General features: G+C 61.8%; 2 protein-coding genes across 14 annotated transcripts in view; one reads left to right on the top strand and one right to left on the bottom strand.

Moving 5' to 3' along the window:
* ADCK5 (aarF domain containing kinase 5) overlaps window positions 1-11,716 on the top strand; it is a 13,647-nt gene extending 1,931 nt beyond the window's left edge. For 2 of the 9 annotated variants that reach the window (XM_027973365.3, XM_060393595.1), the window contains exons 2-15: window positions 4,755-4,858; window positions 5,290-5,439; window positions 9,177-9,252; window positions 9,361-9,561; window positions 9,642-9,782; window positions 9,857-9,970; window positions 10,042-10,173; window positions 10,278-10,361; window positions 10,473-10,554; window positions 10,636-10,714; window positions 10,810-10,901; window positions 10,963-11,215; window positions 11,287-11,403; window positions 11,486-11,716. In XM_027973365.3, the coding sequence (XP_027829166.1) occupies window positions 4,755-4,858; window positions 5,290-5,439; window positions 9,177-9,252; window positions 9,361-9,561; window positions 9,642-9,782; window positions 9,857-9,970; window positions 10,042-10,173; window positions 10,278-10,361; window positions 10,473-10,554; window positions 10,636-10,714; window positions 10,810-10,901; window positions 10,963-11,215; window positions 11,287-11,403; window positions 11,486-11,591 (1,731 nt within the window). In that variant the 3' untranslated portion in view covers window positions 11,592-11,716. Of the gene's footprint in view, window positions 1-448; window positions 4,859-5,289; window positions 5,440-8,671; window positions 8,892-9,176; window positions 9,253-9,360; window positions 9,562-9,641; window positions 9,783-9,856; window positions 9,971-10,041; window positions 10,174-10,277; window positions 10,362-10,472; window positions 10,555-10,635; window positions 10,715-10,809; window positions 10,902-10,952; window positions 11,216-11,286; window positions 11,404-11,485 lie in introns of those variants that run through there. The other 7 variants (XM_060393596.1, XM_027973364.3, XM_027973366.3 and 4 more) reach the window with 7 other exon arrangements.
* Window positions 11,694-26,148, bottom strand: CPSF1 (cleavage and polyadenylation specific factor 1). 5 transcript variants are annotated; one of them, XM_027973326.2, is made up of 38 exons: window positions 26,111-26,148; window positions 25,875-26,033; window positions 19,759-19,786; window positions 19,524-19,690; window positions 19,364-19,444; window positions 19,130-19,281; window positions 18,900-19,046; window positions 18,646-18,785; window positions 18,459-18,569; window positions 18,293-18,386; window positions 18,116-18,203; window positions 17,903-18,025; window positions 17,773-17,824; window positions 17,352-17,446; window positions 17,208-17,282; window positions 17,045-17,125; window positions 16,885-16,974; window positions 16,605-16,715; window positions 16,395-16,536; window positions 16,134-16,312; window positions 15,915-16,051; window positions 15,592-15,766; window positions 15,310-15,516; window positions 15,147-15,236; window positions 14,924-15,067; window positions 14,686-14,838; window positions 13,838-13,954; window positions 13,674-13,764; window positions 13,518-13,602; window positions 13,301-13,442; window positions 13,076-13,228; window positions 12,823-12,999; window positions 12,661-12,727; window positions 12,544-12,591; window positions 12,307-12,462; window positions 12,107-12,236; window positions 11,889-12,027; window positions 11,705-11,817 (listed from the first exon to the last, which is right to left on the bottom strand). In XM_027973326.2, the coding sequence occupies exons 2-38, from the start codon at window positions 26,016-26,018 to the stop codon at window positions 11,770-11,772; spliced, it is 4,359 nt and encodes a 1,452-aa protein (XP_027829127.1). In that variant the 5' UTR covers window positions 26,019-26,033; window positions 26,111-26,148; the 3' UTR covers window positions 11,705-11,769. The 5 variants fall into 5 exon arrangements, with proteins under 5 accessions (XP_060249560.1, XP_060249561.1, XP_027829127.1 ...); XM_042253858.1 differs by having other exon boundaries at window positions 15,915-16,048; XM_027973327.2 differs by having other exon boundaries at window positions 19,524-19,666.
* Window positions 26,149-26,288: the final 140 nt, after the last annotated feature.

Below are 26,288 nucleotides of genomic sequence, written 5' to 3'. Positions count from 1 at the left end.
CATGTGATGTGTGGATATTGCCCTGGACTGGTTTCTGGGAGTACTGGCTGCTGGCTCTGCCGCATTCATAGCTCCGTTACCCTCCGGTGTCTCCTGGGTGGTGGGGATATTTGGGGAGTCACCGGCATCCAGCTGGCATGAGCCAGCAGGGCCCCGTGGGGGCTCTGGTGTTGTCAGCAGAGGCCTCATTCTCCCGGGGAGCTGCTGCTCGCTCTCTCCTGACCGTGGCCTTCCACCTGTTGCTCAGCAGCATGGCCTGGGCCATGTGGGGTCCTGGATTTTTCTCCACTTAGCCGCCGTTTATCTCAGGTCAGCAAGTGTTTGTGATAAAGAATTTCTGCTGTATCTTGGAGATGATTAAGAGATGGCCCTGCCCAGCCTGATGGGGAGAAAGCCTGCAGGCTAACCTGTGCTCCTGTGATAAGGACAGTGGGGTGGGGTGGGGTGGGGGGACAAGAGACCCTGGTGAATGCGGGCAGGCTTCAGGCAGAACGGCAGCTTGGAGAGCAGGCCTGGGCAGGCTCCTCGCGGCTGCGCGGGGTCTGCCAGAGGGAAGGTCGCCCCGGGCGATCGAGTGAGGGGTCAGGGCTGGGAATGAGACAGTGCAGCCAGAGCGCCTGCTGTGGTGCTGATTCCTCAGGAAATGACAGAAAGCTGCTCTGGGGGCCGTGGTCAGGGACCGTTACTTTTCTGGCTGTGCCCCCTTGGCATCGGCCATGTGTCCAGAGGCTGTGGACGCTGGTCTTCAGCTTCCCTTCCAGACCCCCAGCCGGTGGTGGACAGTGGTCAGGAGGCTGTGGGAGCAGCCAGGGCCCCGAGCTTTAGAGTCAGTGATTCAGGTTTGGCCTTCTGTGAAAAGAACCGTGTGTTTAGTACGAACATGATATGTAAACTTACTTGTTAGGTGACTTGCCTTTTTCTCACTGGACTCTCCTACTAATGACTCCAGGGACAGTGTGCTCCACCCGGTGGCTGGTTTGGGCATGGGAAGGGTGCGGGCTGGGGAACTGGTTCGATTTCCCAGCTTCTGGCATCTCTGCTGTGCTGTGGGCCACGTGAGGAAATAAGCCCCGCCTCAGAAATGCCCGCCTTTTACTGAGCACCTGTTAGGTGCCAGGCCCTGAGCAAGGCGCTTTATTTCTGCCATCTTCCACCTTTCCAGCTTGGCAGGGCACAGCAGGGAGCCAACCCCCAGGCACAGAGTGCGGTTGGCAAGGCTCCTGGGCAGGCCTGTGGCGCGGTGCAGGGCTCAGCCCATGGGCACTCTGCCCCGCTCTGCAGCCCCTGTCGGCCCGGGGTGCCGTTCCCCTGGAGGAGGACCCACTGGGGCTGCACATGCTTCTCCTCTGGCAGTGTCCTCGCCATGTGCCCTGCTGAGTCTCCCTGATGGACTCTGGGCCTTCCCCAGGTGGGGGCCTTGATGGCAGTGCCCTCTCAGGGCACCCTCCTCACCCACAGTCTCCTGCCGCCCCTGAAACACACCCGGAGCACGTGTGCAGGGTCCCTGGTGGAGGAGGTGTGACCCTGGGCTCAGCCGTGGTCTTGGAGCCGCTGTGCCTGCCCTTTGGTGTGGCAGCCCCTTTGGGCCTCACCTCAGCCTTGGCGCCGGCAGCCTTGGATCTGCAGGCCGTTGGCATGCTGGCGAGAATAACTTGTGGATCTGCCCTTTCCTTCCCTCTGAACGGTAACATCTCGGGGTATTCGTTACCTGTCAGCTTTGCCTGTTTTCCTTCGCTGTCTTGGGGGCATCCCCATTGGGACTTGGCAGTGGCCCATCCACTCCAGAGCTGAGGGTTTCCTTATCAGCGTGTGTAATCTGCTCCACACTTTCTACCTGTTAATCCCTGACTCCTAGTGGTGCGGAAGTGGTACACATTCAGTAGAAAGTACTTCCAGCTTTGAGTTTGACCTTTTTCTGGACCAGCGACGGGAAGTGGATGCTCTCTTTGAGGTTGGGCGGCGGCTGCAGCAGCGCCCCGTCAGCCTGCAGTCACCAGGCTGCACTCGGGCGCCCTGACCGCATCCTGTGTCCACTGTTGGCGCCGTGTGCAGTCAGCTGCAGAAGCTGGTCCATGCTTCGGTGCAAAGCAGGCTTCGTGCTAGATGGTTTTGCCCACTTGTGAGTGTTCTGAGCAAGTTTCAGGAAGACTAGGCTAAACTTCGGTAGGTTCAGTGTATTAAATGCATTTTCGACTTCTGAAATTCTCAACTAATGGATTTAACCCTAACCCCATGGTAAATCAAAGATCTGTAGTCTGTTTTCTCAGCTTAGTTCAACCCAGCAAATAAGTCCTTGTTTGTGTTAGGTGGGGTGGCCTGTGGAGCTGGGAGGGCAGGGTCGCTGGGAGGAAGGTGCCCAGGGGGGCACTGGGGACCAGCGGGCAGTTTGGCACAGCGAGGAGCGCCTGGAAGGGCCTGCCCACTCCTTGACCACAGGCTGGCCTTGGCAGTGCTTCACCTGCTCCCACACTGGGCACTGCCCAAGGGCTTTCCAGATGTCAGTTCACTCACCTGCACTGCAGCAGTGCAGTGGTCCCCACCCCGCAGACAGGGAAACTGAGGCACAGAGGGAAGGAACTTGAAACAGCATGGCTGGCAGGTTCTTCAGCCCAGATTCCAGCCCCGGCTGTGTGGCTCCAGACTCCGCCCTGGGCTCAGCCTGAGGCTCTGAGGAGCCCATCCAGTGGCTAGTGGCGAGTGGTCCCCTCGATGCCGGGAGCGCCTCTGCCCCGGGTCGTGACCACTCAGCGTCTCCGGGGAGTGCCAGGTCTGCCTGGACCCACTCAGCTGCTTCGCCTTCCCGGTCGGGCTGGAGAGTGCGGCAGATGTGCTACTCCTGACTGCGAAAACCATCAAGCGTAGAGTCCCTGAGAGTTACTTACCCAGGAGCTACCGCCTGGGTCTACCCAGTGTTAACATCTGGCTCCAGCTGATCTGTGTCTGTTTGAAACCATACCCATTTTGAAAGTCACAGACTTCTTGACGCATAATCTTGACGCTTCATTGTGCACCCCTAAAGGAGGAGGGTATCCTCTGATGTGACCATCGGAACCATCTCACCTCAAAATCCTGACTGTGGTCTGCTGTCTGTGGTCCCACGAGTGTCTCATAGGTGTTTTCTTCCAGACTGAGGTTCAGTCAGGGTTCATGCTTTGCATTTGGTGCAAGTCCTCCCAGGTTTTTTCTTGCGACTCTTTTTTGTTACTTCTAGTGAAAACTAGGCAACATGTACAAGAAGGAGAGAGAATTGACAAGTGCTTGTACTGGGTGCCAGTAGTTGTCAACGCATGGATCTGAACAGGTTTTGGAGAGGCCAGATTGCTGTGTAAAGAGTACCCCACGCTCAGGAATCCTCCGGGTCACAGATAACGAACCAGAAGCCCCAGGGCTGCCGGCTGCTGTCATTGCTTTTTCTGTGGGTTTGTGGTCTCTCTGAGAAGACCAAGCCGCATCAGACCGCTGGTATGAGGGGAATGGCGGCCTCTCAACTCAGGCACCGGCCTCAGCCCTCGTGCTGGCTCCTCATGCCGCCTCCCTGATCGCCCCAGAGGCCCAGCTCTGCCTTGTGCTGCAGCCGGTCTTGCTGGGCATCTGGCCTTGCCTGCTCCTGCGGCCTTCCTGCATGAATCCCCTGCGGTCCCTTGGGACACCCCACCTGGCTGCAGCTCCAGGGTTCCAGGACCAGGCCTCATGGCTGGGCCAGCGCAGCACACGGGGGCACGCGCCTCCTGCTGCAGGACGGCAGTGGTGAGGGGGCCCAGGGGAGCCTGTAGCCAGTGTGTCTCCAGTGGACACGGCGCAGAGGGCGCTGCTGGGGAGGAGACAGGCTCGTGCTGTCAGCGGGCTGGGGGTGGGGGATAGGAAAGGGTGTCTGTGGCGCACTGTCTGTGGCGGCTGGCCCTCACTGCCCATCTGCCCGAGGCTGCCTCTGTGGCCCCTGCAGGGTTTTCCTTGAGGATCTGCACTCACTGCGGGTGGCCCTGGGGAGCAGAGCTCTCTGTCAGGCCCTGGTCTCCTCTGAGGACGGTAGGTCATGGACCTTTTCCTTTGACTTTTGTGATGTTTTGTATCCTTGAAATTGTCTTCAGGGCTGTGTGCTTTGGCCAGAAAGTGATTGGAAAGTCAGTTCCTTGTTTGGCTCAGATTTCATAATAATGTTAACATCTGTGCTGTGGGCTATGATTTAGTTTGCAAAATCTTTTTTTGTCCCCCAAACTGAGACTGTTTACAGTTGGGGAACCTGAGGCTGAGAGCCCTTCAGGTCTTACTCCAGTAAGATCGGGAGACTGAGGCTGCCTGTGAGCGTGGCGTGGTTTCTTCCGTGCCCCTCAGCCAGGGCAGCTTGTGGGGCCTTGACTTCTCTGCCTGCCCCTGGCTGTACCTCCCCAGCCCCCTACCCCAAGTCTCGCCGTGGGGTCTCAGAGACACAAGTTCTTGTGTCTGTTTACTTGCCCAGCGCCAGCCCCTGGGGCCCTGCCTCCTTTATGATCCTGACCCTTCCCTGGGAAGCTGCTGGTCTCAAATGGGAAATAGGCAGTGAGGGCGCCCAGGACCCTGCAGGGAGCTCGGGGCAGGGCCTGTGGGGGCGGCCTCCTGGTGCAGATGCGGCCTTGCTTACCTCACGTGACACTTGGCCCTTGCCCACATTGCTGCTCCTGAGTCAGACGCATGGGCCCAGGAAGCACTGACGCTCTGCAGTGATGGGGGGCAGGGGGGATTCCTGCCGCCAGCCATGTGCCCTCTGCTCTTTGCAGGCACAGCTCTGCCACTTTCACTCGGCCCTGCTGCGGGGCAGGCCCAAGCCCTGGCCGTCCCCTGCCACCTTCTTCAGGAGGAACCTCGCAGCCCCGCTGGCAAGGTGGGGAGCTTGCTACAGGGACCCTCTGGCACGTGCCCCTCACCATACAGGGTGTTCTCCATTGGGGGCCATAAGGCTGGACCTTCTCTGCGTGCCTTCCCACGACAGGCTGTGCCGGCCCCCCACCGCCAGGGCCCTGGTCTGGGACCTGGTAGGGGCTGTGGGCTAAGAGTGGTTGGGGGGCACGCCTGTTGGAGACCAGGGGGCAGCGAGGGTGGGGGCTGGAGGGTCCAAGGCCTGGGTGGACAGTGGCAGGATGGAGCCCACATGGGGTCTGGGCGTCGGGGGGCCTCAGTGGGGTGACCTGGGCCTGCAGGTCAAGCACCCGAAGTCGGTGCCGCCTGCTGAGGTCCTAGTGCAGCTGCAGCGCCTGCGGCCTTGGCCAGGGCGGAGCCGCCCGGGTGACTGGGCCGCGCGCCGTGTCCCTGCAGGCCCCCGAGGCCCCAGCCCCTGTGGAGGAAGGCGCTGTTGGCTGCGGCCCTGGGGGCACCCCTGCTGCTCGGGGTGCGGTACCTGACAGCGGGAGCCCAGGAGAGGAGGCGGATGCGGCTGGTGGTGGACGGCGTTGGGCGCTTCAGCAGGTAGGGCGGGCACAGCTGCATCGGGGGCTGGGGCTGCAGGGTTCTGCTGGGCGCTCTTTGACGCTGCCTCCCCGGGGCGCTGTTCTGCCCTGGGGACGACTGAGTACCGCGGGAACAAGCTGTCTGCACAGGGTGTGGCCCCCACAGACCCCCCTCTGGCCGTTGCCTTGTCTTCCTTCTGGCCGCCCCTGCTCTCCCAAGGAGAGCTTGGGGTCATGGGGGGCGGGCTTCTTGCCTCCACTAGCAGTCGCCTGGACCAGCACCACGCCGTGCTGGTCACTGGAGTTCTTGCATCTCCCAGGCAGGGTTCTGGGGGCGGTGCAGGCGGTCTTCCTTCTGAGAAGCCTGGGCAGGCATCCTGCTCCAGCTAGGTCCGAGCCTGCTGCACACAGAGGCCTGAGAGCCAGCTCCTGTAGTGGGAGACCTCAGCCCACCCCGCCCTGCCGAGGGGCCGGGAGGCGATGGCCCGAGGCGGCTCCTGCGTGGCCTTGTGTGAGGAGGCCGCTGCGGCTGTCCTGCTCCGCCAGCTCTGAGCCCCCAGCCCTTGGGCGGCCCAGTTTGGGGCCCAGTGGAGAATCAGGATGCCTAGGACAAGGACGTTTGGCTGCCGCTTCGTTGAGATTTACCCCAGCGGCAGCTGCGGGTGGGTGGACAGGCGAGCACCTCACTTCCTCCCACCTGTGGGTCTGCCTGGAACTCCTGGCTGCCCTCCTGAGCAGGTTCCAGGCAGCGGCCTCTGTGTCCTGCAGGGTTCAGGCTCCACAGCCCAGGGGTGGGCAGGGTCAGCTCTCCCCTTGCGGCCCGCAGCATGGCAGGGCCCGTCCCGTGGCCTCAGCGGGTCCGGGCCATTTCCCCTTCCAGCTCGAACATGCTGCTGTCCCCTGCATGCAGGCTTGGCGCGCCCGCCCGCTCCTCTTCCCTCCTTCAGGGGGCTTTCACAGCCAATTTTCAGAAGCCAAGCTGGGACTGAGTGGAGTGGCGCTAGAGAGGTTACCTTCCCCACCAGCTGCGTGGCCTCCTCAGTTCTCAGCCCTGACAGTTGCCAGAATGGGTGGGCCTGGCCAAGCCCTGGTGGGTGCAGGGCAACCACGGGGCCCCTGGAGACCCAGGAGCCTGCAGTGTGCTGGCAGGAGCCCAGGAAGTCGGGCCTGGCTCGCCCGAGGATGGCAGGCTCTTCGTGCTGTGGCAGGAGGACTGGGACACAGCGCGTGTGCCAGGCCCGCTCACGGGTCTGGGGTGCTTGAGGGTGGTTTCTGACCCCACCTCTTACTTAATTTTAACTTTACAAACCCTGTGGGGTTTTGTTTTTGTTTTTTTGGGACACAATTTTAAATGTCCAAAGAAGTTGGACTAATAATACTTTTTTATTTTTGAAACATTGACAAGTATCAACATGCTCCATCATTCCTGAAACCTTGAGTATTTCCTAAACAAGGACATTTTCCTCCACAGCCACGATCAGGGAGCCTTCAGATACATTGTGACCCTCTAACCCTCAGACCCCGTCCTGTGTCACCAGGCTCTCCAGTAACAGCCTTTTCTACATGAGGATCCATCTGGGCCCGAGTCTAGCCTCCTTCAGCCTGGAACAGCTCTCAGAGTCTCCTCGGCTCTCGTGGCTAAACTCAGGCTCAGGGCACGGTCCCCAGACCCCCCCTTGCCCAGGGCGTCTGACAGCAGCTGTGAGTCCCAGCGTCCCCATGGGTTCCCTCCCCTCAAATCACGGGCTACACATGGGGTGGTCCCCACCCTCCCTCAGTTTTGATAGTTTCCTAGGGTGGCTCAGAAAATACCATATTGATTTTGGTGTTTTTACTACAAGAAGGTGAAGCTAGACTCAGCACGAGAACGGGGTGCCCAGGAGGCGTCTGGGCGGCCCCGCCTCAGAGCTCCCACACCCTTGCCTCTGGCCCCCGACTGTGGTGTCCAGAATCTCTGCTGGGGCTGCGCTCCATAGGCCTGACTGAACGAAGACCCTGAACTTTAATGCTGTGGTTGTCCTTTCTGGCCGGCATCAGCTGCCTCACTTAGGAAACCTCCAGGAGCAGGCTCACATTAATTCTGCCTCATATGATGACTTTGACATGTCTGCGGGCCGATAGGCCTTATGACACCATCGGGTCAGCACCCTGGCCCTGTGCCATATGCAAGGTCCGAGGTGCTGCCTGCGCTGTAGAGCGAGCTCCTTGGAGAACAGCCCCGCCCCCCGCCCCTGCTGAGGCTGCCCCTGAGGCCCAGTGTTCACTGTCTAACCTTTACAAGAAAAGCTTTGCCAAGCCCCGACGTGTGTACGTCTGATGTGTGCTCATGGTTTGTCCCACGTTTGGCCTTCGGCTTCCCTCGTACTTTGACACCAGTGCCCTGCCCTCTCTCGTTGCTGCTGGTTTAGCGCCTTCCCTTCTGGTGCTTGTCCTGTGAGCTCGTCCTCCTGGCTCAGCCGTCCTATCCACCCCCAAGGGCTGTTCCACTGTCAGGGAGCTCTATCCTCCCGTGTGTCTCCCCCAACCCTGGTTGCATCAGCCTGTACCGGACACATGGTGTCACTGCTGGCTTGTTACTGCAACTCTTCAGGCTTGGTTTGTAGGAGCCCCCGCACCTGACTTGTGACCCTCTATTTTAATCTCTACAGTTTTATTGTAAATAATTTCAAACGTACAGCATTTTGTTTCTGACATTTTTGAATCCTTCCGACGTGATCCATCCTTTGAGCATTTTACTCCTACTGGCACCACAGTCACTCCAGGCTCAGCCTTGCAACCATCCACCCTCAGGACGGGCAGGGGCCCTGGCGCGGCGCCAGTGTGCCTGCTGCTCTGGGCTGCGCATGCAGTCCAGCTGTTTGCCGTTGTCAGTGGTGAATGTGCCGTTCCATTTTCAACGCGAGTCCTCCGGGTTTCCGCTCTTTCTGTGTCTGTAACCTTTTCTGTACCTGGGAGACACCCAGCTGCCCTTGTCCCTAAATTAGTGACTTATTAGGTCACCCTCCTGAGTATAGACCTCACCCTACTGGCCGCACCTCACTGTCAGCCTCTGTGCAGACCTTGCGTTGGCTTTTGGACAGAGTACTCAGGAAGGAGGGCAGGTCCCTCGGGTCCCAGGAGTTTAGAGAAACCTGTGTCGTTGCTCACCCTGCCGTGCTCAGACAGTCCTTTTTGCTGGAGTGGCTGGGTGGACCTGGTTTGTGGTGCTCAGTGAGGGCCTGGAACCTGGTTTTGGATCCTCCCCTCTCCAGATCCGGGGCTTCCGTGTCCACAGCCTGGGTTGCAGAAGGGACCAATGACCCCAGACCACACCAGAAGGCCGGGGCCTGTGAGACTGCTTGGGGAGCACCCGCGGCTCTGGGGTTCGACCCGGGGCTCCAGTCCACAGAGCGCAGCCAAGTGCAGAGGAGGCCGGGCTGCTGTGCACGGGCTGAGCGAGCGTGTCCACAGACGGAGCGGCTTTGCTCAAGGGTGGGCTTTCCTATGTAACAAGTGCTATCAAAGAATGAAGGAACACGTCTGCTCGTTAGGGACTGCGCCCTCTTCTGTCCTGGGCACCCCTCATCTGCGTGCAGGGACCGAGGGGTGGCATGCATGCAGGCTGCCTAGTGCCCAGCCCAGGAGCTGAGACGGACCTGCTGGCTGCGCAGTCCCGAGAGCCCCGCGGCGTCCCCTAGGTGCTCACAGCCCTCTGAGGCGCTGGTGGGGTGCCTGCTGCACGGTCCAGCTGGGGCTGAGGGCATCCTCTGCCCGCAGGTCTCTGCGGGTCGGCCTGCAGATCTCGCTGGACTACTGGTGGTGCACGAACATCATCCTACGTGGGGTGGAGGAGGTTTGTACCTGCGTCCTGGCCAGCCCGTCCTGTGCCTGTGGGGTGGGCATGCCTGGGGGGAGCAGGGGCCTGCCTGCCCCCATCCCTGTCCTCTCTGCCTGTGGTCAGAACAGCCCGAGGTACTTGGAGGTGATGTCTGCATGTCATCAGCGGGCGGCTGACGCCCTGGTGGCGGGGGCCATCAGCAATGGGGGCCTGTACGTGAAGCTGGGCCAGGGGCTCTGCTCCTTCAACCACCTGCTGCCCCCCGAGTACATCAGGACGCTGCGGGTGCTGGAGGACAGGGCCCTCACGCGGGGCTTCCGGGAGGTGAGCCTGCCCCCCGGGTCGCAAAGCGGATAGTATGGCCCCACGGCGTCCCCCACGCTGCTCAAGGCCCGTTCTTCCAGGTGGACGAGCTGTTCCTTGAAGACTTCCAGGCCCCGCCCCATGAGCTCTTCCAGGAGTTTGACTACCAGCCCATTGCTGCAGCGAGCCTGGCCCAGGTGCACCGTGCCAGGCTGCATGATGGCACCGTGGTGGCCGTGAAGGTACGAGGGGTCCCCAGGGCACGTGGGGGGCGCGGGGTGCTGGCGGCCGGCGCTCCCTGAAGCCTCCCGTGCAGGTGCAGTACATCGATCTGCGGGACCGTTTTGACGGCGACATCCACACCCTGGAGCTCCTGCTGCACCTCGTGGAGCTCATGCACCCCAGCTTCGGCTTCAGCTGGGTCCTCCAGGTACCGCGGGGCAGGGGGCTGGGGTGGGCCGGCTCCCAGGCTGGACCCCCAACTGCCCATATGGTCCCCAGGACCTCAAGGGGACCCTGGCCCAGGAGCTGGACTTCGAAAACGAGGGCCGCAATGCTGAGCGCTGTGCACGGGAGCTGCAACACTTCGACCATGTTGTGGTGCCCCGCGTGCACTGGGGCACGTCCAGTAAGGTGGGCTGCGCCCCCCTGGGTGGTGCCCGGCTGCACAGGGGCACATCCAGTAAGGTGTGCTGGGGCCCCTGGGTAGGGGAGCTCTGACGCCTGTTCTCTCCCAGCGCGTGCTGACAGCGGAGTTCTATGAGGGCTGCAAGGTCAATGACGTGGAGGCCATCCAGCGCATGGGGCTGGCGGTGCAGGATGTGAGTGCTGTGTGTCCTGGGCTGTGGGGCTGGACTGGAGGGTGTGGCCCTGGTCTGGGGTGATGGCGTGTGGTCTGACCCCATCCCCACCCCCGCCTGTCCTTGGCCCAGATTGCAGAGAAGCTGATCAAGGCTTTTGCTGAACAGATCTTTTACACGGGTTTCATCCACTCTGACCCCCACCCCGGTAATGGTAAGGAGAGCCCCAGGGCTGAGGGTGGGGTGCTGGGGGCTGCACCCCAGAACCAGGGAACTAGAGCCTACCCCTCCCCAGTTCTGGTGCGGAAAGGCCCGGATGGGAAGGCCCAGCTGGTGCTGCTGGACCATGGGCTCTACCAGTTCCTGGACGAGAAGTAAGCTGGGTCTGTGGGCTGGGTGGGCACGCCCCCTGACTGGCCACCCCCCCCCCTCCCCGCCGCCCCCAACCTACTTATTGCTGGGCCTGCAGGGACAGGCTCGCTCTGTGCCAGTTGTGGCGGGCCATCATCCTGAGGGACGAGGCAGCCATGAAGGTGCACGCAGCCGAGCTGGGAGTGCAAGGTGAGGCCGGGGGGTGGGTGTGCGGCCCGGAGGGGGCACAGCCTGGCTCAGGCCCCCCCAGACTACCTCCTGTTCTCCGAGGTGCTCATGCAGCGGCCCGTGCGCCTGGGGCAGCTGTGGCGCTCGCGCCTGCTGAGCCGTGAGGAGGCGGCCTACATGCAGGACATGGCCCGCGAGCACTTCGAGGAGGTCATGGCCGTGCTCAAGGCCCTGCCGCGCTCCATGCTGCTCGTGCTGCGCAACGTCAACACCGTGCGCGCCATCAACAACGCCCTGGGCGCCCCGGTGGACCGCTACTTCCTCATGGCCAAGAGGTAGGGCTGTGCGCCTGGGGCGGTGGGGGCGGGCGGCCGCACCGGCCTCCCTCACACGCTCTCTTGTGCAGCGCGGTCCGGGGCTGGAGCCGCCTGGCAGGTGCCATGTACCAGAGCATCTACGGTGCCAGCATCCTGCGCCACATCAGGGTCATCTGGGAGACATTCAAGTTTGAAGTGGCCCTGAGGTGAGCTGGCGTGTGGGGGTTGGAGGACGGGAAGCCAGGGCCCACTCCCCACCTACCTGCCTCCCCTGATGCCCCCACACAGGCTGGAGACCCTGTCGATGCGGCTCACTGCCCTCCTGGTTCGAGTTCTGGTCTACCTAGGCATCGTGCCTGACACCAAGGGGCTGTCCAAGTACCTGGAGACCTAGGCATCCTGGGCAGAACCATAGAGCTCATCCCACCACACGCCCGGCCAGGGCCAAGTGACTGTGATTTGTTGGAGTAGGGGATGCTCTGGGGCCCCAAAATAATTACAACGCTCTTCTGAAAACAAGTGTTTTTATTTTGTACAAAAAGGGGGTGAGGTGAGTGGCAGTATCCAGGGGTCTAGAAGTGGGCAGTGACTCGGTCCGTCTCCAACAGGTCATCCAGGATCTGCGGAGAGAGGGCTGCGTGAGGGCGGGGAGCTGGCGGGGTGCAGGCGGGGGTGGGTGGGGGTGGCTCACGATGTCGGGTGTGGTGCCGATCTTCTTGGCCAGCTCCCCGCGCTCCATGGTGCTCAGGTACAGGTAGCGGTTGAGCAGCTCCCCATCCAGCACGTTGCGCACAGCATTCTGCAGGACGCGCCTATCCACATGCAGCATCCTGGGGGGTGCGGAGGGCACAGGCCATGAGGGGTCTGGGCTGACCCGGGGGCGTCTGGTCAGGCTGGGGGTGGGCTCACCGGAAGGCGCGGGGGTTGAGGCCAGCGTGGTGGGGCAGCATGGTGGTCAGGGCATTCTGTAGCATCAGCAGCCGCCGGTAGGTCTTCTCCTGCATGGGCAGCAGCAGCCCGATGCCGCCGTCCAGTGTGGCTGAGGGGACAGGGCATGAGCACAGTGGACCCGCCACGGCCCGCTGCCCCCACCCCGGCCCCACGCTCACCGAACCATGTGATGTGCTTGTTCTCCCACACGACGGACTTCTTGCTGGGCCCCTCAGCAGCCCCCCGGCACGGGGTCCTCCAGAACGTGTTCACGTGGGCACCCACGTGGAAGTCCGCCCGGCGCAGCAGCCTCATGCCCCCAAAGCTCTCCTTGGCTGGGCCACAGGGGACCTCAGGTCACTGCCCGCCTGGCCCCCGCCTGACCCCACCCGGCAGAGGAGGGAGGGAGCACTCACCTTCCGGCAGGTACATGTAGACCATGAGGTTGCGGTCACGGTCGGACACTGGGGATCAGAGCCGAGTCAGCCCCTGTGCACACCCAGGATCTCAGGGACCCCAGCCCCCACACTCACCCAGGAAGCCCAGCTGCGCGTTGTCCACCATGAAGTCCACGCTGTACACTTCCAGGGGCTTGGCATCCTAACGACAGGAGGGCCGGGGAAGGCGGGCATCAGGATGGCCTGGGCCAGCCGCCAGCCCCCAGCCCCCGTGGCACAGCACAGGTCTCTCCGCACCCGGGACACGAGGCTCAGTGTCTTGCTCTCCTCTTGGTAGCGCAGCAGCGAGATGCTCTTCATGACGTCCGCGGCCAGGATGAAGTTCTTGACGCTGATCATCTGGTGTATGTAGAGCTGCGTGTCGATGAAGGCCATGCCCGTCAGCTCGCTGGCCCGCAGGCTCCACAGGAAGATCTGGGGGTGGGCGGGGGAGTGAGTGGCTGGGGGCGCCCGGGGGGGGCAGGGGGGGCACTGGGGCGTGGGCACACACCTTCTGGCCGATGGCCGACACCAGGTGGCCATTGCAGTGGCACAGGGCGGTCACGGGGCCCTTCTGCTCCTTCTCATACAGGACCTTAAACTTGTTCTTGGTCAGGGGCTGGCCAGGCTCAGGCACCACCTCAATCACATCCATGATCAGGATCTGCCAAGGAGATGGGTGGCTGAGTCAGGGTGCTGGACACTGCCTGCCTCAAAAGCCCCGCTGGCCACCTACCCGCCCTCGGCACGTGACCTCCTCCCCTTGCATGAGGCAGGTCCCGGCGGCCACGTAGCCCTTGAGGCCCGATACGGTCTCCTCGCTGCGCAGCGACACAGTCTTCATGCAGGTCACGTGCTCCCACTCCTCCAGCTCGATTCTGCGGGCGGAGCCCTGGTCAGGGCCAGTCCCGGCCCGCCCCACCCCGGCCCGCCCCACCCAGGCACAGCCTCACCTGGCATTGGGGATGGCCTCCCAGCTGACAGGGGAGATGAGCTGGATGCAGAAGGCCTCCTGCTGAGGGTGGACGTACCGCTCGTCTGTGAGGACAGAAGAGGACCATCAGGGAGGAGTGGCCCCCAGGACAGGCCCCGCGCGGAGCCCCGCGCACCTCTCTCAATGGTCTCAAACTCCTTCTCCTCGCCCGTCATGCGTGGAACACGTGTGCAAGGGGTGCTGGTGCTGGTGGCGACGGCGTACACCTTGGGGAGAGCAGGGTGTCAGGAGCCAGAGCCCACCCCAGCCCCGAGGGTCACTAGCCAAGTGGGGACAGACCTTGGACTCCACATGGTAAGCCACATAGTGGGCGGTGCAGCGCAGCGGGATCTTCCGAACAGGCCACGGGGCGTCGTAGGACAAGTAGGCGGGCAGAACGCTGATCCTCAGCTCACCCTGGGTGGGCACAGGGGTGAGAGAGGCCTGGCGCCCACTGAAGGCCGAGCTGATGAACCCAGGCCTCGAGGGCTCCCTCAGGTCAGCCCTCGGCTCTGCTGGAACAGGGGCAGCAACAGAGGCTGTGGCCCGCTGTCCTGCTCTTCAGGGGCTTCCTGTCCCTTCACCCAGGTTTGCCCAGGGCTGGCCATGGGTGTCGCCTGAGGCCAGGCTCAGGGGGTGCTGGAGGCTGCAGGCACAGGGTGGGACACCCACGCGCACGCCACGCCAGCACCTGCACACAGGCACAGGGCCCAGCGGCTCCCCTCCAGCCCAGGCCTAGGTGCACTGGTGCATACCGAATTCTTGGTGGCCCATGGGGCCGCTGCTGTCATCTTTGTGACACGAAGCTCAGGCTCAGGGTACCTGAGCATCCCAGCCAGTCAGCCGGTGCCTTGAGCAGAGCTGGGCGCCCAGTGGGCAGACGAGTGACTGAAGCCGGCTGGTGCCCTTGTGGGCCACAGCCTGCACTGCCGATCTCCCCGCCCCCCAAGCCTCCCAGCATCAGCCCCACACCACCTCCTTGACCTTGGCTCCCACCCCCCGCCGGACAGCCTGACTCTCCACACCACGGCCCCCCAATTCCCAGCCATGGGTTAAGGCCCTCTTTCTTGGGCCCCAGCACCTGATCCTGCCCAGCTGTCCTTGGAGGGGGTTGGCACGCCTGACCGGGCCTCGTGGGGCCTCCCTACCTGTCTGTTGAAGTACAGGAACCCTCGGGGGCAGTTGATGTTGTGGAATGGGGCAAAGGAGTCGATGGGGCCGTCGATGCCCATGGGGTGCAGCCGCAGGGCCCCCCGGCCAGTCACCAGGAGCCAGTGGGGCGAGGGACCGCAGATGAACACCTGGGGGCGGACAGTGTGAGGAAGCCCCTCACACTGGGGGAGGCCCCATGCTCGCCAACCCTGCTCCGCAGAGCGGCCGGCCTACCCCGGAGTAGCCGTAAATGTCCTCGAAGTAGCGGAACCGTGCCACGCGGCCTCGGGGCCCCGTGCCCTCCTCCGTGCTACCCCCTTCTGCCTTCTTCTTGGATGGCTTTGGCTTCTTCTCCCGGAAGTTGATGTTGTGGGGGACCTGAGGGTGCCGCAGTTAAGAGCCGGGGCCCCCAGCCCTGCCTCACCGCCCCCACACCCAGCCCTGCCACTCACTGCACCTTCTTGAAGCGAACTTTGAGGTTCCCCTGGCCGAGCTGTGAGTCATGGGGGAAGGCCTCATAAATGAGGAGCTCCTGGTCCACGTGCACCTGGGGACAGGGGACGTCAGGGGGCAGGGCCCACGGGCAGGCTGGGTCGGGGAGGGCAGGCGGGCGTACTCACCAGCAAGTAGGGCCTGCGCTGGCGACTGCCCAACGCCACCAGCAGCACCTCCTTGACCAGGGGCAGCTCGCCCTGGCGCGTGGCCTCCTCCTTCCGGGCCTCACCCTGGGTGGTGGGCTGGCCAAAGGAGCTGTCCACCAGGACGCGCTGGCCAACAGGGAAGTTCTTCACCAGGAACACGAGCCGCCAGTCGGGGAGCTGGTAGATCTGTGGGGCAGCGCAGTCAGCGGGGGGTTGGGCGCCCAGCAGGCCTGGGGGGCGCAGGCACAGGGCGCCACCCACCTCCATGGCTCCGTTCTCCCGCACCAGCAGGCACCAGTGGGTGGGCTCGGCCCGGAAGGGTGTGGGGTCCCGGTCGGCGGGTGGCTGACTGCTCCTGCGCGCCTCCTCCTTGCTGGGGCTGAAGAGGGAGCCGGAGTCCCCGTAGAGCATCTCCTCCTCGTCATCCACCGTGGGGCTGCGGCGGGCAGGCATCACAGGTCATAGGCACAGGGGCGCGGCCTGCCCTCCCCGCCCCACCGCCCTTGCACACTCGCACACCTGATCTCTGCACCAGGCCCTGCCCTCACACACCTGGTCTTTGCACCCACCCCGCCCTCACACACCTGGTCTCTGCGCCCTGGCCCTCGGCCTCAGGGCCGCCGCGGCCCCCCAGCTCGTCGCGGACTCCACCCAGACGGCTCTCAGTGGTGAACATGCCGCTGACGTCCCGGTACACACACAGTGTGATCACCTTGGACTGCTGCGGGGAGGGAGAGCACTCAGCTGGGGTGGGGGCACGTGGGCAGGGGTCAGCAGGCCCTGGGACAGAGCAGGGCGCCTACATGGTGCAGGGGCGGCTTGTGCAGCGCCAGGCGGTGATGGCGGCCCCCGTACGAGTCGTTCTTGAGCAGGAACATGGTGACGTGGCCCTCAGCGCTCATGATGACCACGTAGGGGTCGGCCACGGCACACTGCACGATGGGGGAACCCAGGTCCACGGGGATGAAGTGCAGCTGGTTCACTGCGGACACAGCCCAGTCAGCCCTGGGCAAGGGCGTGCGCCGGCCCCGGGCCCGGGTCCACCCGCCCGAGGCCTGGCCCACCTCCTTCCAGCAGGCGGATGCCGAGTGGCGACACCTGCACGATGTAACGATTGTCCCCGATGTTGCCAGCGAAGACCGTGGGGCCCTGCGTGGCAAAGCCGCTGGCGTCCAGCTCCATGATCTCCTGCCCCGTCTGCAGGATCTGTGGGCAGCGGTGGGTGAGGGGCCCTGCTCACAGAAGGGCCCCAACCCGGGCTCCGGGCGCCTCACCATGGTAGAGTCTTCCCGGCTAAGAATGAGGAACCCGTGTCTCCGCCCGTCATCCTCGGCCTCAGGAGCACCAGGCTCTGGCTCCGTGCCCTCCCCCTTGAGGGTCTCCTCCTGTGAAGGCAGAAGAGGGCAGGGATTCCTGGCCCAGCCCATGCCGCCTGAGCAGCAAGCCTGAGAGGCACAGAGCTGGATCCCGGGCCCTGCGGCCCGTGGGCACCCCCAACAGGCCAGGCGCAGGCCAGCATCGCCAGCTGGATGTCGCCAACCTGGGCACACACACCTGCTCCTTACGCACGGGGGCAATGACTGTCCACATGTCATAGCAGCCAGGGAGCTCAAAGGTCGTCACCACCTGGGGCCGGATGCTCTTCTGGAAAGACAGGCGGGGGTCAGCAGCCCACCCAGGCCCCACCAGGAGGCGCCCCCTCGCCGCCCCTCACCTGCAGCACGGACAGGGCCCCGTTCTTGCCATAGCCAGAGCACACCACGATCTCCAGGTCTGGCTCCGGACTGTTCTGAAACTATGGGGGGCAGGGACGGGGGTGAGGGCCGGACCTCTGCTGTGCAGCCCACCCCACCCTGCCCTGTGCCCCCAGCGGGCACCTCTTCAGAGAGGAAGGCGGGCTCGCCCATGGCAGCGTTGGCACAGGGTCCGATGTTGAGGATGCTGTCACACACCTGTGGGCACGGCAGTGGTCAGGCAGCAGGCTGGCCAGGACCGGGCAACCACTCTGAGCCCCACCTCACCTCAAAGGAGTACGTGGCCAGCTGTGTGCCTGACTGCGCCTCACTGCCGTACACTTCAATCTCGTCCACCTCGTCCTGCGGCACTGACTTGCCCCCTGGAGCATGACAAGAGCCCACCTGAGCCCACCTGCTGGCCCACACCTGACCAGCCTGACGCTCACCCTCCCGCACCCGACCAGCCCGCACCCGACCAGCCCGACAGTCAGCCCTCCTGCATCCAACCAGCCCGCACCTGACCAGCCTGACGCTCAGCCCTCCCACACACGACCAGCCCCTCACCCGACAAGCCTGACGCTCAGCCCTCCTGCACCCGACCAGCCCCTCAACCAACCAGCCTGAAGCTCAGCCCTTCCAAACTCGACCAGTCCCTCACCCGACCAGCCCGCACCTGACGCTCAGCCCGCACCCGACCAGCCCTCACCTGACCAGCCCGTGGTGGCGTCCACACGCTTCTTCTTGGAGGGCGGCTCTTCCTGTGAGGTGGGAGGAGTAGGGACTGAGCACCCCGGAGGCTGCCTGCAGGGGCTGCATCCCCACGGGCCCGCACTCACCTTGTCGGCAGCCTCACGGGTGGTACTGGCTGGGGGCTCCTGCAGCTTCTCCGTGTACTTGAGGAGCAGCGAGTTGCCGAGACGAGAGCCGAGGAACAGATACCCAGGCTCCATGGTGACCATCTGGGGGTGGTGACCATGGGGACGGGTGAGGGTGCGGCTGGCCCGGCCTGGGGCCCGGGGCCCGGGGCCGCCCTCCGAGACCCCACTCACACTGGTGGTGAGGACGCTGGCGGCAGCCTTGTCGAAGTGGAAGGCCCGGACACTGCGCATGCCATCCGTGATGAGCGTCAGCACGTAGCTGCCGGGGCGGGAGGGTGGGGGGGCACTCAGCTGGTGCGGGGCACCACTGCCGCGCCAGGGAGGACGGGCCCCGGAGCGCGGACTCACATCTCACCGCCCTTGAGGGAGATGACCATCTTGTCATAGGAGATGAAGGCCGCCTGAGCACAGTCCAGGGTGATCCGCACACCTTCCTGGGTGCCTGTGGGCAGGGGTGGTCAGCCAGGCCCAGCAGCAGCCCCCGCCGCCCTGGGCCCTGCTCCCCAGCACTCACGCAGGGGAAAGGCAGTGGTGCCGGTGGTGAGGCTGTTGAGAGCCACACCGTAGGGAGGGACGCTCTGGTTCAGGTACAGCAGCGAGTTGACCGCGAAGATCACCACCCCGCCTGGAACAGACACGCTGGTGGGAGGGCCCAGCACGCTCTACACACCCCACCCCAACCCGGCCCAGGCCCCTCTCACCTATGGGCTTGGGCACCGCCAGGGCCTGGGTGCAGTCGAAGGGCAGGCTGGTGAGGGACCAGATGACGGGGTGCACCTTCTGCGTGATGTTCAGGGAGATGGCCACGATGGAGCATGTGTCCTGCCGCACGGCTACCCGCCTGGGGGCCAAGAGGAGTCAGCGCGGGATGGCACAGCAGGCCCGCTCCCCTGGAGGCCAGCCAGGCTCCTCCCCCGCAGCAAGCCCTGTGCACAGCCAGGCCGCAGGCCCTCACCCAGGCCACGTCTGGTTGGGCTCAAACAGGATGAGCAGGGTGGGCTCATAGTAGCCGTGCAGGAACTGCAGGTCGACGATGTTGAGAAGCTTCTCGTCCAGGGCCCGCACGTCGATGATGTAGCTGGGCAGGAAGCTGGACCTCTGCCTAGGGGCAGCAGGCGTCAGTGGGGGCAGCATGGGGTGGCGGAGCTGGGCTACTTGGGGCCTCCACCCCGCCCCCGCACTCACCCCTCCCCCACGAGCCCCTCGTGCTCCTCGGCCAGGCTCTCCCTGCGGAAGGGCAGGACCACCAGCCGTGTGCCGTAGATGAGCATGGCCGCGCAGCGCCCGTCGGGGTCCACACGCACCCGGGGCGTGTGCACGTTCTGCACGAAGCCGTCCTGCAGGAGAGGGGCGTCAGGCAGGAGCGCCCCCCCACCCTGAAACATGGGGCTGGCTTGGGGGTGGGGAGGTGAGCCCTACCCGCAGCTCAGGCTCCTCGAAGTAGTGCAGAGACAGGGTCTTGAGGTCGTGGGTGCCCGGGTCGTACTCCACCACCGACAGCTGGGGGCAGCAGGTCAGAATGGGGCCCGCCCCCTAGAGCCCCCAGATCCCACCCCTGCCCACCCTGCCCCCGCCCCACCTTGGCATCCTTGAAGCTCAAGAGCAGGGCATCCCGCTTGGCACCAGCCAGCTGCACACTGGCCATGGACATGACGTTGCCAAAGAAGGAGAAGGAAGCCACCAGCTCCAGCTTTTCCCGGTGCTCCCGGTGGGCCTTCCCGTCTGTGGAGAGAAAGTGGACAGGGCCTGGGGCCCACGTCCAGCCCCCACCCCAGGGCTCACAGCTGGGCAGCCACCCTGAGCTCATCACTCACCTGTGCTCCTGTCATTTTTGGTCGGTGCCTGGAGGAGGGAGGAAGAAGGAAAGAACTGTGAGGGGCCCACCTTACCCACAACTGGCCCTATAGCCAAGAGCCCTCAATGGGGAGCAGGGGACCAGCCAGCAGGAAGCGCCCCCAGCTCTCCCAACACTGGGGCTCTCAGGGTCGAAGGCTGGACAGCACTGTATGTGCCCCCCAAAACAACCACTCAGACTCACCCTGGGCCAGCCAGCGATGACACGTGCTTGCTGGGAAGAAGGAACCCCAGCTCTGCTGAGCACAGCTGGTTGTGCCAGTGACCCTAGTGGGGCCGTGGCCTCACCCCATCTGCGTCCTCCAGGCGGGCCCGGGGCGCAGGACCCTGGTGAGGGGATGCGGCCACACCACCACTGAGCTGCATCCCGGGAACGCCCCTCGCTACAGCCCACTGCTCTCAAGCAGGGAGAAAAACCATCTACTGTTTTCAGTGACTATCTTGAGCACTTGATAACAGACGAGACCCATTCATGAGAGAAACCCCTTGCTGACCCAGAATACAACTTCCTTAATCCAGGAAAAGTCATCCCCGGCAGGTCTCTAGCAGGGTCGCACTTGAACTGGACATGAAAGTCGCCCTCAGCAATGGGTCAACCCAGGACACCATCCCCCTTGGCCAGACACAGGGCCAAGATGCAGACTGACTGCCACTCTGGGCAATAACAAGACACAGAGGGAAAATATAACTAATTTTAAGACACACATGGACATAATTAAATAGTCTAACACACCACTGGCAATTTAGAAGGTAGAGGGAGGAAAAGGACAGAACCTCGAACTGAAGACATAACCAAAATATCCTGATGAGAAGCGTCAGCCTACAGACTCAAGGACAGCAAGTCCCAAAGCAGGACAAACACAAACAAAACTACAGCCAAGCACGTCGCAGCTGAAAGACAGAAAATCAAAGACAGAGACAAGTACCATAGAAGCAGTCCAAGGAGAACAGAGATGCTACCTTCATTACAATTGACTATAGGAGCCAGAGGCGGTCTTTAAAGTGATGAAAGAAGAAAACAGTCAGCTTAGAATTGTAAACCCAATGAAAACATCCCTCAGAAAGGAAGTGGAAATAAAAACATTTTCAGACAAACCAAAGTGGACCAAGATCATCAACATCAGAAACACTCTTCAACAATTACCAAAGGAAGCTCTTCGGGCTGAAGACCCCAGATGACAAAAAAAGACGACAGCGTCCTGCACAGAGTGTGAACTGCTGAACTGTGTGATGATGAAGGAAGGCCTGGGGGGAGGGAGGCAGGTGCACCTGGAGGTGGGGAGAGGGTGAGCGAGGTGCACCCCAGCCGCCCCGCCACCCCACAGACGCCAAGCACAGAGGAAGGTCTGAGCACCAGACGGCACCTTCCACCTCGAGTCCGTGTCACAGTGGGGAGGCTGGCTGGCCACCCACCTCTCCAAGCCACCGACACCAGCACCCAGGACCACACCAAGGATCTGACAAGGCCTGGACTCGCACGGGCCTGTGGTCCCAGCAGGGACTGTGGTGTTGCCTGGATGCACAGATGTGGTGACCTCTGGGAAAAGCCAAGGGGATCCTCCAGGCCCAGGGAAAAAGCCAGAGATACAGCAACCTGTTCAGGATTGTAGACGAGAGTATGCAGGAAATTCTGGTGCTTATGCAGCTTTTCTGAGAGTCTGAATTTATGTAAAACCAAAATGCTAACAACAATATAACATTCTGCAGGAGCAAGCCTGTGACAACAGAACACAGTGAGCAGGGAAAGACGGTGAAGGGTTTCAAGGATTCTAGGCTGTCTGGGGAGGCTCCCTCCAGCCAGAGACTGCTGTGACCTCAAATGTGACCCATTAGAGAGTAAGACAAAATGCACAACCAGAAGTCAAGATGAAATCAGGGACTCCCCTGGTGACCCAGTAAGTAGCTAAGACCCCATGCTTCCAATGCCCGAGGGCCAGATTTGATCTTGGTCCCACATGCCACAACTGAGACCCAGCATACCCAAATAAATAAAACTAAAAATAAGTGAACAAATAAAATATTTCCTGAAGAGATCAAATGAAATAAAATAGCCAATCAATCCAAAACAACAAATAAAAGAATAGCAAGATGCAAGATGGTGATAACAACCCAACTACACAAGAAAATACCTCAAATAACTGGACCAGATCAGAGCCATTCATGACAGAATAAATACCACTCAGGCCAAAAGACAACAAAAACCGTCAGAATAATAAACACCACCCAACTATTTGCTATTGATTCACTTTAAACATAACAACACAGACTTAAGAAAACAAACAAACAAAAAACTGGGGTAGCCAAGTTACTACTAGACAAAGTAGATCTTAAGGCAAAAAGTATTAAAGAGGGACGTTTCACGACAAAAAGGTCAGTTCAAAAGTAACTCTTTTTCGGCCACACAGCACGTGGAGACGGTTCCCCAACCAGGGAACTCGCTGCAGTGGAACCACCATGGAAGTCCCCCAGAGGGACTTATAAATTTGTCCTTCTGTGGCTAATAATTCAGCTCACACACACACACACACACACACACACACACACACACCTCCAGACAACCCTCTAGGGCAAGTGCTCCACCTTGTTCATCTCTAAAATTATACATTCTTGATTTTTGGCTCCTCCATCTGAGGAGTAAATCTGAGAATCAAGATAAATAAAACTGTTGAGAAACTTTATTGCAACTTTGAGAAAAAGGACACAATTTTGGATTAATTTGCACGGGTGGGGGTGGGGGTGACATCTCTACAATGTTGAGGCTTCCCGTCCGTGACGCCTTTTCTATTTACTTGGGACGGTCATTAATTTTAGGGAAGTGCCCTACATTTCCTACATTTCTTTTCCTCTCAAAGGTCACAGCTGCCCCAGGCCAGCACTCACCCGCTTCCCACACACAGCTTCCCTGCCCCGGCCGCTGTCCGCTGTCTGGGGACTGCCGGCCCAGGACCCGAGCCAGGCGCACACCCAGCGCCAGGCCCACCACCTGCTCGGGACCCTCTCCCTCCCCTGCCGCCACCCTGCAGACCCTGCCCGTGCACCTGGCTCCCTGGCGGAGACTGCACATGGCCCCGTGGGGCTCACCATCCTCTCTTCATCCCAGCTGGGGGCTGCTCTGAAGGACAGGAGCCTCAAAAGGGAAGAAGAGCCCCCCGAGTGGTCTGGCCCTGGCCTCGTCTCACCGCCCAGGAAGCTCAGCCACAGCGAGGCCGCCGGTCAGACACCAGGCTAGCCCCGTGGAGAGAGAGGAGACGGGCCCTTCTCGTCACACAGACCGGGCCCAGGCTGGGCGTCCGTCCGCATGGTCCCTGTGGCGCTGTCCTGGCTCCTGGCTGCCCTCAGGACTGCGCCACCCTGGTGACAGCGTGTCTGGGGCTCCAGGCAAGCTGTCCTGCAGCAGTGACTAGGCTGGTCCCCGATGAGCTCAGCCACCGAGGCCTCCACCCAGGCGCCATGCTCCATTCCGCCACTACACTCTGTGCTCTGTCCAGGAGCTGGAGGCTGCCCTACACTGAAAGGCTGCGGAGCAAACACCTGACTCAGGCCCAGCAGCCGCATCTGGTCTGCCGAGGGCCTTCTGTGGGATTCTTCACAGCTCTTGAAAGGTGTGCAGGGCCTCTGAGGGCCTCGGTGGGCTCCACATGGGGGCTTCCCTGTGCTCCTTTCCTTCAGAGCATTAATGCGCCCTCACTCACCTCACAAAACCCTGCTTTTCCTACCAGTTCCTGCTCTGTTCCTTCCCTTCCCTTTGCACAGATCTCCCCCATGGAGTTGTCTCTGTCCACTGGTGCTAACTCTCCTGCTCTGGGCTCCTGGCCTCACCAGCCCACATCCCACCTGACGCTAGGCTTCCGCGTCAGGGTCGCCAAGTGCGTCCAGGTCTCGGGACCCATCTGAGGCTCAGAAACACAGGGCCCAGCATCCAGATTGGGTCACGAAAGACTCCACGGCTTCCAGTCTGGCGGGTCTCTCAGCCCTTGTCCTGGGGGAGGCCGCAACGCAAGGACGGATGCTTTCTGCAGTAGCTGCATGCATGCATCGAGAGAGGGCAGAAACCATACCCCTGTGGGGCCTGCAGACGGCGGAGCTCCCGGCTTCCTGACTACAGACACTGAGGCGAGAGAGGGCAGAAACCATACCCCTGTGGGGCCTGCAGACGGCGGAGCTCCCGGCTTCCTGACTACAGACACTGAGGCGCCGGCAGCTGCTTCAAGTTGCTAACAGCAACACATACTCCGACAACGTCCAAAGTGCACTCCAGCCCCCAAGCCCCCCACCCCGCAACCATCTCCCTGGCAGGTGCCAGCCACTTCACCTGCAGGGTTAGTCTGGCCCGAAACCCAACTCTGGCAAAGCCTCTGCACGGCCCACAGCTCTGCTCCCTTGCACGCCCCACATCCTGTCTATCGTGCCTGCTTGCCCCACCAACGACCACCCAGCCCAGTCGCCTTCAACTTGTCGCAGCCACAGTAACCCCAGGACACAAGGGTCAGATCAGCTCACTCCTCTGCCCAAACCTTAACTCACCATTGGCCTCAGGTCAACACTCAGCTCCCAAGACTGCCCTCACGGCTGCCCTGCTGATGCCCCGATCCAGCCTTTCGAGCCCCGACCAGCCACTCTTCCCTCCCTACTGCCCTGGCACCTTCACTCCGCCTCAAAGCTCTTCTCCCCACACCTACAAGGCTCTCCCCATCAGCTCCTCCTCACCCACTCAAATCTCACCTTTCCAAGGAGGTGACTTTAGACCTCGCCTGGCTCCCCACTCCCCATCCCGTCCTGGTGGTGTGCATGGGCACTGTGGCCTCCAGCGTGTGCTGCACTGGCAGCGTGTGGCCCCCCACCCACAGAACCACAGCCATGAGGGCAGCTCACCAACCCCTCCCAAGACGCCCACACAAAACAGGCTCGTAACAGATGACCCCTAGAAAGACAAGTGAGTGATCGCTAAGGGGCTGTGAATCCACGTGTAAAACATATACAGATGTAAAAACATTCCATTTGTCCCTCAAAGTTGACTGAAAGCCAGTGTCAGATACAGTATGACAAAGACGCTCTCATTCAATGTAGAGACGTAGAGACACATGTATTTATTTGCAAAAATTCGTTTTCCATTTGGACTGAAATGTTCGCAAAAGCCAAATGCTGATCTCAAAACTGCTGTATCACAAAAGCTTAAACTAAGACTATTTACTGACACAGTCACTAACCTCTCATACATTCTTCTGTATCTTGCTTGCTTCACCACGTGTGGATCAGTGCAGCAGTACGCACATTTAACACAAAACAAACACTAGTGTCCTGAAGTAAGTGCTCGGGAAGGGGGCCTCCTCCCTGCTGCCCCATCCCTTACTCAGAACCCTGCCCTGCGGAGGACAACCCTTCCAGCCCCACTTCCACTCTGCACCCCAGTCCAACCCTGCCAGCCCTCAGATGCTTCTGGCCGGCACACTGGCCTTGCATCTGCCTGGAACCCACCCCTCCCCATCCTTGCATCTGGCTCCTACTCCCCTTTCAAGAACAGATGTGAAGATGCTTCTTGCAAGAAGTCACCCCTCACCACCAAAACCCTCACGCCTCGGGTAATCAGAGCACCCCCGGTGTTTCCCCCACCGAGGGATTCATCACACTTTACTGACCTCCAACCCACCCTACACCCAGCCTTGTTCCCTTTGCCATGAATGTTCTTCCCCCAACGAATGCCTAGTCTGTCTAAAGGAGGCTCCTCTGATCCCTCAGCCCTCATCTATTTCCTTCGCTGTTCCTGCAGGGTGTCCACAGGTGTGTGTTCTCACGCGTGTATTTAGTCAGTAGGTGTCCTCCTGCTCCAAGTGTGTGCGGGTTTTGTTCTCTACCGTATCGCTAAAACCGAGCACACGGTACATGTTCATGCGATTTGTTGAAAAAAAACTAAAGAGCAAATGAGACGCCCAGGGTAGGCCGCCGAGCCCAACAGAGAGTGACCAGGTCGAGGAACGTGGTTCCTAGGCATGACCAAGCGCGGCGCCGTCGGCCCGCTCAGCCTCGGTCCCGGGCACCCCTCGCCGCGGGGCGCAGCGGCCCCAGCGGGCCTGCCTACCTCGGAGTCCCGGTTGAGGCGGTATACATAGAGCTGCGAGGTCCCGGCTACCACGAGGTTGCGCTCGCTGTTGTTAAAGAAGTTGCAGTACATGGAGAACTCCAGGCCGGTGGGCGGATGCGCCTGCTTGTACACGGCGTACATGGCGCTGCGCTCGGGCTGCACAGGAAGGCGACAGCGTGAGCAGGAAAGCCCGCGCGCGACCCCGGGCCCGCTCGCGCCCACCCGCCGCTCACCTGGCAGTTGGAGCCGGCTGATGGGGGACCTGTACGGCGCCGAACACGGCCCGTCCGGACGCGGAAGCCGCACGCCACGGTTCCGGGTACTGCGCCTGCGCAGCGCCGCAGAGGCGCGGGGGCCGCGGGGGACGCAGCGGCCCCTGGCGGCCGGGGGCAGCCTCGCGGCTCCGCTCCC

This window comes from Ovis aries, chromosome 9 (assembly GCF_016772045.2).
Source record: "Ovis aries strain OAR_USU_Benz2616 breed Rambouillet chromosome 9, ARS-UI_Ramb_v3.0, whole genome shotgun sequence".
NCBI lineage: Eukaryota > Metazoa > Chordata > Mammalia > Artiodactyla > Bovidae > Ovis > Ovis aries.
This window is presented reverse-complemented; position numbering and strand designations above follow the sequence as displayed.